The sequence below is a fragment of the Pongo abelii genome, chromosome 14 (assembly GCF_028885655.2).
Source record: "Pongo abelii isolate AG06213 chromosome 14, NHGRI_mPonAbe1-v2.0_pri, whole genome shotgun sequence".
Classification (NCBI taxonomy): domain Eukaryota; kingdom Metazoa; phylum Chordata; class Mammalia; order Primates; family Hominidae; genus Pongo; species Pongo abelii.
The window spans coordinates 103,573,228-103,586,353 of NC_071999.2; the positions used below are offsets into that span (position 1 = coordinate 103,573,228).

The 13,126-nt window shown below is 35.9% G+C and overlaps 1 protein-coding gene across 11 annotated transcripts in view; it reads left to right on the plus strand.

Annotated features, from left to right (window-relative positions):
* Positions 1-12,822, plus strand: part of MBNL2 (muscleblind like splicing regulator 2) — a 180,519-nt gene extending 167,697 nt beyond the window's left edge. For 9 of the 11 annotated variants that reach the window (XM_009248731.2, XM_054528694.1, XM_009248730.1 and 6 more), the window contains 1 exon segment: positions 3,781-6,579. In XM_009248731.2, coding sequence (XP_009247006.1) covers positions 3,781-3,908 — 128 coding nt within the window. In that variant the 3' untranslated portion in view covers positions 3,909-6,579. 11 annotated transcript variants of the gene reach the window in all.
* The last annotated feature ends 304 nt before the right edge of the window (positions 12,823-13,126 follow it).

A 13,126-nucleotide genomic window follows, 5' to 3' on the forward strand; every position in this document is an offset into this window, starting at 1 on the left:
GGGTTCTTCTAAGCACCCTCTGAAGCAGGCACCATGAGGCACAGCCATGCTCTTTGGAACCTCTGCGTCCCCTCACCCTATCTCAGACCATCCCCATGCCCTGGAGGGGATGCCTTCACCAATGAGCAGAGTGACATCTCCAAACTCATGCTGGTTTGTGCAAGCACTTTGTACATTGTGCAAGCCAGTTAAAATTATGCACGTCAGCTTTTCCATGTCTGCAAAATATGATCACAATACTGACCTAGCTTGTAAGACTCTAGCTTGTAAATTCTCAGAGCCTTCTGAAAATCAAGGGGATATATCTTAAAATTCAAACAAAAACAAGGGTGCTTCAGAGAGGAGACTGGCAGGAGACCCAATGTGGTGGCTGTTTCTCTGACTTACGCATACCCTGGCAGACCCTATGAGTTTTCTACTTCCCTTTCAAGACAGCATGGGGTGCTGTGCCTTGGAGGTTGAGTAGGGAACTTTGGGCACCAGCCTCAGCTTTGACCACATGCAGGGCAGGAAAGAAGTGATGGACAGTTGGTCTGTTGAGCTCACTTTGGTGAACTGTATTTTAATTAGCATTTTGAGAAATGGAGAAGTTCAAAATTAAGGTTCATCCACATCAGATGTGTAGCCCATGTGCCAGGGCCACATATAAGCCTGGTATTTTAAGAAGGTATGTTTCTTACCTGTAATGAAATATTCAAGGATCAAGAAGGTTTTGATCCTCCTGGCCACAAAACTACAATAAAGATGGAAAAAGTTTATATATATATATATATATATATTATTGGTATGGGAGAAAATCTCTGAAAAGAGGTAATAGGAAAGCACACAAAATGTATCTATTCATCTGATTTTAAATTATGTTTGTTTAGTGCTAAATCAACATATAATCTGAATAAAGAAAAGCCATGTTAAAAACTAGACAAAAGGTTCCTCTTTCCCTCAAAGTAGCTTCTCCACTCCCTCCCGCCAGTCCCCACAAGCACACACACTTGGCTCTCCACTTTCCTCTTGTCCTGTGGGTGGTCTTCCAGCTAGATCTGTCCTACACTCCCCTGGGGCTCTCGGGCCTGTAAGCTCCTGTGCCTCCTACCAACAGAAGTGCAATCAGATGGGTGCTAGTGATATGACAGGCCCTCAGTTGATAACTGTTGTTGATCTGTATCCCTGTTCTGTCTATATCTCCAGGGTATATTTCACCCCAGAGTACAGATAATACAGACTGTATCAGCAAGCTATATTTCTCAGGAAAAAAAAAGTTAATAATCAAAAGATATTTCCAAGAAAAATGCTGCCACCCAAAAATGGAACCTATAAGGAAAAACACCCAAAGCTTTCCCACCTTCTAAGATTAAATCTGTTGAAGCTGAACCTCTTGAAGTTCACAGATGACAACAGTGTGATTCATTTTTTATACCACATGACAACCAAAGACAAAGACCAGGGGATAGCCAGAGTTTTCTGGCCTAGATGCCAGGCAGCAGTCACAGCTGAGAGTTCAATAGTCCCAGGGCTCATTTTTATTCATGTCTTTATTCATATAATAGCTCATGGGTAGACTGGGGCAGAGAGGAAGTGCAGTCTGGGTGAGACTAGTTTATGCTTTAGTTAGCTGCAAGACTGATATACAGTCCAATTAAATTTCAGTGGTCATTTATGTCTGTTTGTCAAATACAAGTTCAAAGCCTTGCCGTAGGTAACTTCCATAACCCACGTTTGGCCATTCTAATTTGCCATTGCTATGCTTTTCATAGAATACTTATTTTCCAGGTAGTTAGGAATTTCATCCTTTATAGCATTTTAATTTCAGCAAATAAGCAAGAATCTAAATGCATTCTAAAATACATATTATTATATATCAATTTAAGAAACTGGCTGGGTACAGTGGCTTACGCCTATAATCCAGCACTTTGGGAGTCTGAGGTGGAAGGATTTCTTGAGCCTAGGAGTTTGAGACAAGCCAGGGCAACACAGGAAGACCCCATCTCTACAAAAATAAAAATGGAAATTAGGCAGGCATGGTGGTGCGTGATTGTAGTCCCAGCTACTCAGGAGGCTAAAGTGGGAGGATCGCTTGAGGCCAGGAATTCAAGGCTGCAGTGAGCTGTGATTACACCACTGCATTCCTAACTGGGCAACAGAGGGAGACCCTGTCTCAAAAAAAAAAAAAAAAAAGAAAGAAAGAAAGAAAGGAAATAAAGAAACTGCAATTTTTTTTCCAGAGTTATTTTAGAAAGTTTTTTTTTCTAAAGTAAAAGAAAAATCAGACATGATTTGATGGACTAGGGTGCATTCTTATTTGGAAAACTTACAGATAGGCTTGAAACTAAGGGATGAAATCAAAAAATTTCTATTTAATATCTAAATCTAGAAAATTTGAATATTACCTATTGGCAATGATAATATTCAAAGATAATAGTATTCCAATACTAGATGCTGTGTTTACATATAAAATAATATCTTATTAATTTTATTCATGTCTGTTAGCACACAAGACAAGGAATGCTATTTTTCCCAGTTAATTTTAGATTCCTAGGAATATTTAAGAATCAAAGAATGACCTTATCCGAAGTTTTAAGTTTCCATTTACTATAAATATTTAATGTAAATTAGTTCTTTCTCTATTTTTATGAATTCTACACACATCTGTCTGTTTCAATAAAATAAAGAATACTCATGTTTATTTCATGGGAGGAACATATACTAAAATTGTTGCATATAAAGTACAGGAGCACTCACTTAAAGGAAAAAAATATCCACATGGAGAAATTGTAACATAACAGGATAATACAGTATGCTTGGGAAAATAAGGCTTTTGTTGGGAATTGAATCCTAGTGTGCAGAAGTATTAGCTGACTCTCATTATAAACAAATTTTACCAGTTATTTCTTAACAGATTCTTGTTTAATGAATAAATGCTTTGCTTATTAGTTACACAAAATTTGGTCAAAGCATTAGAAAAGATTAAATAGTTTTGTTAGGGTGTGTTAAAAACTTGGCTTTTAACCTTGACATTTAATGGATTGGACCACATGGGCCAAATTCCCTCTCCTTTGCAAAGGTATGGAGCTGGAAATGAACTTAGAGATCAGACTCAAGGGACCACAGCTTGCACTTAATAGTTTAACTTTATCTGTGCTTTAGCTGTGCTTTTGGATGTATTAAGAACTTTTTAACTGCCTTATTAGACTGTTATCCCTTTTACTCTTTGATATGTGACATTTAAATATACCTTGAATTTGAAACTGGTTGTCGTTATGTGTTGGGAACAAAATTACTTTTGATGGGAATACATTTTTGAATTAAAAATGCAAGTTAATAGATAAATAATATCTGATTATTATAGATTTTGAAATATTTATATTTAAGCCTTACAAATGACTTTTCAGTACAAACAAATTCTCTGATTAAACTTTCTGATCACCGTAGCAAATATTAATTGGACAATAATGTGAATGTATAATAAAGAGCTATAAAGCAAAAATTTTAAAAAGAAATTGTGGTCTAAACATGCATGCCTCTCTATATGCTGCCACAGTTTTCTAGAAAGTACTTTGCATTTGAGTCATCATTTTTTATAGTGGCCACATAGCAGAAGTGGTTAAGTGTAAAGTTTTTCAGCATGAAGGGCGGGTATTGTGCAAATTTATAATTGCATCAAAATAATGAGAGATTGAAGAAAACTCTGATTTTCAAATGTCTATTTTTGAAAAGTAAAACTTAAACTCATTATTTGTCCTCCCAGAAGGATACCTAAATCATGCTTGCCTTTCTCTTTAACAGATAATTCTGAAATAATCAGCAGAAACGGAATGGAATGCCAAGAATCTGCATTGAGAATAACTAAACATTGTTACTGTACATACTATCCTGTTTCCTCCTCAATAGAATTGCCACAAACTGCATGCTAAATAAAGATGTAGTTCTTCTGGACAGACCACAACTCTAAGAAGCTAGTGCTGCTATCTCATATATGAGTATTAAATATGGTATGCTTAGTATATTCCAACCTAAGATAGTTAACTACCTGAGACCAGCTGTGATGTTTAAAGACATAAAGGATAAAGTTTACTTTTAAAGGGTTTCTAAACATAGTTTCTGTCCTAGGAATATTGTCTTATCTCCATAACTATAGCTGATGCAGAAAGTCCAGCCAGTTTACTCATTTTGATTCAGAATATTTCAAATTTAGCAATAAACAATTAGCATTAGTTAAAAAAGAAACATATTCCAAGGGCAGGTTCGATTCTAGCTCTAATTACTGTCACGTCATTTACCCACTGGATCAAAGGGTATGTTTCACTTCTTGACAATATAAATGCTGCAGCAAAGATGAGAGGTGAAGTAAAACCAATACCTGTCCTGCAGGTCTAAAATTTGAATGGAAATTCAAGCACAAGTAATGGGGACACATCAAAGTGTGGTGTCTGGTTTGCCTGGAGATGCCACGTTGAATCATGTGATTCTAGATTAACATTAAATAGATTGAAAAAGAAACTTTGCACGGTATGAGCTTCATACCCCACCAAACAAAGTCTTGAAGGTATTATTTTACAAGTATATTTTTAAAGTTGTTTTATAAGAGAGACTTTGTAGAAGTGCCTAGATTTTGCCAGACTTCATCCAGCTTGACAAGAATGAGAGGCCCATGCCAACAGTCTAATCTAAGAGATTAGTCTTTCAAACTCACCATCCGGTTGCCTGTTACAGAATAACTCTTCTTAACTAAAAACCTAGTCAAACAAGGAAGCTGTAGGTGAGGAGATCTGTATAATATTCTAATTTAAGTAAGTCTGAGTTTAGTCACTGCAAATTTGACTGTGACTTTAATCTAAATTACTATGTAAACAAAAAGTAGATAGTTTCACTTTTTAAAAAATCCATTACTGTTTTGCATTTCAAAAGTTGGACTAAAGGGTTGTAACTGACTACAGCATGGAAAAAAATAGTTCTTTTAATTCTTTCACCTTAAAGCATATTTTATGTCTCAAAAGTATAAAAAACTTTAATACAAGTACATACATATTATATATACACATACATATATATACTATATATGGATGAAACATATTTTAATGTTGTTTACTTTTTTAAATACTTGGTTGATCTTCAAGGTAATAGCGATACAATTAAATTTTGTTCAGAAAGTTTGTTTTAAAGTTTATTTTAAGCACTATCGTACCAAATATTTCATATTTCACATTTTATATGTTGCACATAGCCTATACAGTACCTACATAGTTTTTAAATTATTGTTTAAAAAACAAAACAGCTGTTATAAATGAATATTATGTGTAATTGTTTCAAACATCCATTTTCTTTGTGAACATATTAGTGATTGAAGTATTTTGACTTTTGAGATTGAATGTAAAATATTTTAAATTTGGGATCATCGCCTGTTCTGAAAACTAGATGCACCAACCATATCATTATTTCTTTGAGGAAAAAAAGAAATCTGCATTTTAATTCATGTTGGTCAAAGTCGAATTACTATCTATTTATCTTATATCATAGATCTGATAACCCTATCTAAAAGAAAGTCACACGCTAAGTGTATTCTTACATAGTGCTTGTATCGTTGCATTTGTTTTAATTTGTGGAAAAGTATTGTATCTAACTTGTATTACTTTGGTAGTTTCATCTTTATGTATTATTGATATTTGTAATTTTCTCAACTATAACAATGTAGTTACGCTACAACTTGCCTAAAACATTCAAACTTGTGTTCTTTTTTCTGTTTTTTTCTTTGTTAATTCATTTAAACTCACTGAAAACACAGTATACATTACTAAAAGGTAAATTATGGGAATCACTGAAATATTTTTGTAGATTAATTGTTGTAACATTGTCTTTCTTTTTTTTCTTTTGTTTCATGATTTTGATTTTTAAAATTATTAGCACACAACTATTTTCAGCCCTTTAATAATGGAGCATCAAAAACATCACCTGTAACCCCAAGCAAATATAGAAGACTGTATTTTTTACTATGATATCCATTTTCCAGAATTGTGATTACAATATGCAAAGAGTCATAAATATGCCATTTACAATAAGGAGGAGGCAAGGCAAATGCATAGATGTACAAATATATGTACAACAGATTTTGCTTTTTATTTATTTATAATGTAATTTTATAGAATAATTCTGGGATTTGAGAGGATCTAAAACTATTTTTCTGTATAAATATTATTTGCCAAAAGTTTGTTTATATTCAGAAGTCTGACTATGATGAATAAATCTTAAATGCTTTGTTTAATTAAAAAACAAAAATCACCAATATCCAAGACATGAAGATATCAGTTCAACAAATACTGTAGTTAAGAGACTAACTCTCCACTTGTATGGGAACTACATTTCACTCTTGGTTTTCAGGATATAACAGCACTTCACCGAAATATTCTTTCAGCCATACCACTGATAACATTTCTACTAAATCTTTCTGTAACACTTAAAGAATTCCCTCATTCATTACCTTACAGTGTAAACAGGAGTCTAATTTGTATCAATACTATGTTTTGGTTGTAATATTCAGTTCACTCACCCAATGTACAACCAATGAAATAAAAGAAGCATTTAAAAGGATTGTATAGTCTTCCTTCTTTTTGTGTTGAGACAGATTGATAATTCACCAAACAAAATAGTTTTCACCTTCACACATACAGTATTTGTTAACTTCAAAGGAGACCAAACTCTGGTCTTCGAATGGAAGATTGATAGTTTTTGCTTTTGGCTTTGGCTTTTTAGCAGCAAGAAAAACAATTAAAAATGGTAATTTGAGAAGTATTTTTAGTATTCTTTAAAATTAGAAGTAAAAATAAAGCCCACCACTCAGCCCTCTTCTTCACATCTCAGACTGATAATGAAAAGATATGGGATCAATGGCATCAGTAACTAAAAGGGAAACAAAATGTCAGTTTCATGAATAGATTTTAAAAAGGACCCATTAAGGTATAATAGAGGCTTCTGTAAGAGCTTGATGGGATAACATGAATCAGAACTGAGGCTGCAGAAAGAGATAGAATGGTGAGTTTTATTCTATACAGAGGTCCTAGCTAGGTGGCTCAAGAATAGAACAGGAATTCAGCAAAGAGAGGGTGATGAGGGTCCCTACTATTCTGTCAGTAACCAGTCTCCTCCTAAGAGGTGGTGTGTGGGCAGAAGGAGCAACAGAAGCTCCTTCTTCAGCCTTTTGAGACCCACCGTATTTGTCAAGGAAGGTGCTATTGGCCTTTTGGGTGGGAACACTCCTTGTCATACTGAGATTGGCAGAAATTGCCTTCTCTGTGGGCCAAGGCAGAAACATGAGTTTTTCTCCATGGCAGATTTAAAGCTTCAGGCCTCCTGAGTGGTTATGATGTAGCATAGAAAACACACATATTCAGCAGATACAAATAAAGCTGCTTGTGTTTTTTAACTATCCCATCAGGATTTCCAAGGGTAAAAATACTTTTAACACCTCTTTGGATGTTTGAAAAAATGGCTATATATTTGGATGAGTGATTTTTGTACTGTAATGCAAAAGAAAACCTATCTCATCAGTCACTCCCTGCAAAAATCATTCTGTTAATAGTAAGTTCAAGATGTCAACTTCAGAGAACAAGTTATTATTTTAAGTGAAAAATCTAAAACTGTAGTTCATGAAGTATGATTTCTATCAGTAGACTGGCTATTTATGGTACTACATCAAAATCAAAAACAAAACTTAAACCTCTCAGGATAAAAAACTATCTCTTCAGCATAGAAAATATTTGGGTATAAAATATCAATTATCTGACAAGAGAAGTGTCATTTCAGTTTTGGGCTCTCCAAATTTAAAATGATGTTTCAAATCAGAAATATACTCTTTATGATTAAAGTTCTATTGCAATGCCACAGATTTTAGGGGCAGCTAGGAAAACCACAATAAAGTTCAATGTTCTGATATTTACAAAAAGACGGTAGTGGTTCCCTGCAGAATGATTTCTGCAGGGGCAACCCCCACCCCCTCTCCCCACCTCCAAAATATCCTAGGGTGTCTCTGAAATATTAGGCAATTGTTGCTGGACTGATTTATCTCCATAGAAATGACTGAGTCACTGTGAATAAGTATGATTCACACAGAATGAAATACAGTAATGATTCCCTCTATGCTCTTAGTTGGGGAGATAGATGGCAAGGATGGGAATGGGTGGAATTGAGAATGTTCACCAGGGACCTACTTATGTGCCAAGTTCTATGCTAAATATTCTATATATGTTTCTAACAAGCCCACCCTGTGTTGGAGAGAATTACTAACAACTGATAAGTGAATTCTAACTGCTACAGAGATTCCTCTTCAAGGTACATAGAGATTCTGCTGTAAGAAGCATCTTGCTTCTAGATCAACACTGCTAGTGTCTGCCCTTAGGGTGACTAGCTGCCCGGCTCAGCTGAAAACCTGTCCAGTACGTGTCAAAGGTTTCACCAACTGGCTTGTGACTTCAGTTTCTTCCACTGTCAGCTACTTTGAAAAATGTCCACCCATTTGAGGTGTCTCTGTGGCACCCACCATGTAAACTGTATAAATGCTACTTGGCCTAAATTATAATGAAACAATTTCAGATATCCCATCAAATCTGGTGAAAACCCATATAGTTGTTCACATGAAATAAGGCATAAACAGAGAGTAACTGGTTTTGTTCACATACATTTTACATAATCCTTAGGGTTAGAAAGAATCTATTATACCTATAATGTAGATGAAAAAAATCAAGACTCATAAAAATTAAACAACTCTCAAGATCACATAGAGCAAGCCCTGGCTTGCCCCAACTCTACAGCCAAGTGGAAATGAGCTTTATTTGTGGCAGCCTTCAGGTTAAAATTTCATTAAAAAATTCAGAGTGAAGCATTTAACCAGGTTTAAGGTGAAGTTATAAGAATCCTTTACTTGGCTACTTATAAAGATATTCTTCCCTATCCCAAGAATATGATTTACGAAATATTTTGAAACTATGGGCCACAAAGTACTCTGCTAGATTTAGGACATGGCCCAATTCTTTATTAGGACCAGAGGCAATAGAAGAAATGTTACATTGTACCATTACTCCAGTGTTATCCAGAGTTTTTTGTTTGTTTGTTTGCCTGTTTGTTTATCAAGCTTCTATATGGTTCTCCTGAAATAAAATATATAATGATGGTCATTGAATTTCTCCTAATAATAATGTGCCATTAAGTCATGATGCAGCTAGTCACGTAGAAGCAGCACATGAAAAGATATAACTTGAAAGTCTGGGGAAAAGAGCCAGAGAGAATAAATTTCTGTATAAAGGCCACACATGAATGTGTACCCCTAAAATCCAATTGCATCCAGAGAGGCTGAGAAATTGAATGTTACTATTGTTGATCCCTTTCTCTCATAACTTTTCTGTGGTTTTTCCAATACATTGTCTTATATAAATGAAGGAAGAGATTTATACATGTCCTTGTGTGTAAACTAAAATGATCTAAATCAGAGCAGTCTAACTTTTCTTTTGCTAGAGAACGTTTCCTTCCAACAAAAGGTCACCCTACAAAAGTCCACAAGCCAAATCGTAGCAAAGTGCTCCTGTTGCAGGGAGGTCTCTTTCCTGAGATCCCTGAATAAGCTCTGCAGTCCAGAGATGCAAACCCATGCATTTAATGTAAAATGTGTGGCTTTACAGAGGGAGAGAAATGTATTCAAAGTAGCGTGACAGCTTAGAAAAGCTGCCTCTTAAGCTCTAAATATGTCTGAGCAAATTGATCAGATATATACGGAAGTAACAAACATACTACAGAATAAATATATTTTCAACACTCTCACATGCATATATTTATATAGAGAGCAATCTAAACGCATTAGCATTCATAAACACAAAGTCAAATGTTTTTCAGAGCTACAGAATGGAAAGATCAGTGTCTGCATTCCACAGTAGTTTAAGAGCTGGTTAAGAGCTAAGTTTCTGGTCATGCTGCCCAAGTTTAACTCTCAACTGTACTTTTTAACAGCTCCTAAGCATCAAGGTTTTTTCACCAATAAGCCGAGTCTCACAATTGAATGTACCTTGCTGAGACATAATGAGGATTAAGTGAGATAATATATGCTAACCAGATAGAGCAGGACCCAACACTTAGCAAGATTTCAGTGAATATCAATTATTCTTCTTAAAATAATATTAAAATGAGCTCTTGTGTTTCCCTGTAAGTATTTATTTCCTTTTTCTGTCCAAACATCTCTTGGCAACTAAGAGGCGCCTCTTCTATTTCCTCAATGACAATTAATGCCAAAAACTGATGGGCAAATTATAGAAAATTCATAATAACAAATAATGAGCCAGATTATTTTTGTGGAAACCTATAATTACTTCAATTCAACAACTGTTCACTGAGCACCATCTAAGCCCTGCTAAGCCATTAAAGGGATGCGAACATGGCCAAAGTCCAATGCTCTGCCCTCAAGAAGCTTATCATGCGGCAGAACAGAACCTGTTAAAAATAGAGAAAGGAGGAAGAGGATTGTATCAGTTTCCTAGGGCTCCCATAACAAACCACAAAAAGGGTGACTTAAAACAATAGAAATTTTAGGCTGGGTGCGGTGGCTCACACCTGTAATTTCAGCCTTTTGGGGGACTGAGGTGGGCAGATCACCTGAGGTCAGGAGTTCAAGACCAGCTTGGTGAAAACTTTCTACTAAAAACACAAAAATTAGCTGGGCATGGTGGTGCACACCTGTAATCCCAACTACTCGGGAGGCTGAGGAAGGAGAATCACTTGAACCCAGGAGTTGGAGGTTGCAGTAAGCCGAGACCGAGCCACTGCACTCCGGCCTGGGCAACAACAACATAAACAATAGAAATTTATTCTCTTACAACTCTGGAAGCTGGAAGTTGGAAATCAATGTGTCAGCAGGGCCGTGTTCCTCCTGAGATTCCAGTAGAATCCTTTCTTGACTCTTCTAGATTCTGCTGGTGGCTGTCAGTCCTTGGCATTTTTTGGTTTGCAGCTGCATGGCTCCACTCTGTCTCTGTCATTACATGGCCTTCCCCTTGTATGTCTCTACCTTCACATCAGCTTATGAACACACTGGTCATATTAGATTAGAGCCCACCCTAATGTCTTCATCTTAGCTCGATTACATCTGCAAAGACCCTGTTTCCAAAAAAAGCCACATTCACAGGTATGGGGTTAGGACTTAAACATGTGTTTTTGGGAGGACACAATTTAACCCACAGCAATAATAAGGGGGGTTGAATAAAGATTGCTTTCTATAGATTGCAAAGCATTAATAAAATACTTCAATCATGGTTTCTATTGCTTTTTAGTTAGGAGACATGACCCACAGGGAATGTGATGACCAAAGCCACAATCCCTCAGGGAGAGCCTTATGTTTGTTTGTTTGTTTCTGTTTTGTCTGCAGAATGAAGCAATTGGAATACAAGATCTTCTAACTTCCATTCTGGATACAACAATCTGTGATTTATCAACACCTAGCACATTTCTGACTGAACTCAATATTTATCGTACTTGGTAATTTTGATTTGCAAATATATTTCATTGTTTATAAGTTTGCATTGACCAGACTAATTTTACTTAGCCTGTGTTGTAGGGGTAGGCCCTTTCTTTCTTTCAACACACATAAGAAACTTCAGTAACCCTTCATAAGATGTCGTTGTCAAGTTTGGCCCAAAAAGCCAAGTGGGCTGTCTGTAGCAAGAACAAATATACCTAGCATTTTTTTTACCCTTATATTGTGATAAACTCTTAACATGAAGTGTCTCATTTAATCTTTACAATAACTTGAATGATTGATTCTACTATGAGCATCCCTATTTATAGATGAGAAAACTGAGGACTAGAAAGTTTACATAACTTAACAAGTCACAAAGTTTGCAGTGAAGTGAAGATTCAAACACAGCCAGTCTGCCTCTAGATCCCTAGTGTTTTGCTACCTTATTACTCCAAATGTGGTCCTTGAGCCAGCCACAGGACTACCTGAAGACTTGCTAGAAATGCAGAATCCCAGGCTGCACCCCAGACCTACTCCCAAGGGACACATATGCACATTAAAGTCTGAGAAGTGGTGCTGTGGTACTCAGGACCAATCCCGCTTCAGATACTCTGTTGACTCTGCAAAGCAACGAATGAAGACCAGTGACAACACTGGACCATTTTGATGTTCCTTGTTAGTAACAATTCAAAAGAATTGTCATTGGATGCAAAGACATCCAAAGACATCATGTCTCTAATTTTACTCTTGCTCCTTCTTGATCTGCTCTCCATATGCCAGCCAGCACCTCCATAAAACAGAAATCAGACCATGGCATCATTCCCATCAGAGATGGATCCAGGCTTTGTGAGGCTGGAAGCTTATAAAATTGGGGAAGGGAGTGCTTAAAGAAAAAGAACCCCAAAATAAATATAAAGTTAAATACAAAACTAAATATATAGAAAAGCCATTTTTATAAATTATCCACTGAACACACTACTATGATACATTTAATTTAAATTTCTCACTGCATCGCTTTTGATCACATCCTCATATAACACTTTTTTGTAATATCATTTCCTATACAGATAACAAAAAGGTAATTCAATCTTACTTGTAGTGTGGTTGGAGGAAATTTGCTTTTTAATATAGATGTTTTTGTATTGATAATTTCACATGCAACTTCACACGTATACATATGCACACATATCCTCACTGCTTATCATACAAACACAGGAATTCTAAGTTCTATTTTACACAATTCTTATCTGAAAAGGAAAAAAATAGGCATTTATAAATGTACTTTGTTATCCTAAAAGATAAGTGTAAATAAAGAATAAATCCTCTGCTTAGAATTGTAATCATCTGATGACTAGAATGTTCCATGGACTAGCATTCACCACATATACCTCAAATCTTTTCCTTTCCACTACCTGCTTACTCCCAGGGTTGGGTGCTGTAAGACACACTCACATTGCAATGCAAACCAATGGTCGTACACCTTCATGTCACAATACTGGGTAAGCAGCACCTATACTAAGATGGCTGACAACATTAGCCAAACACAGAAATGGCTATGAACCATGTAACTTTTTCACCAAGACCAAGCTAGATGTATACCAGTCAACTTCCTTGGAGCCAGATATCAAAAATGACCATACTCCA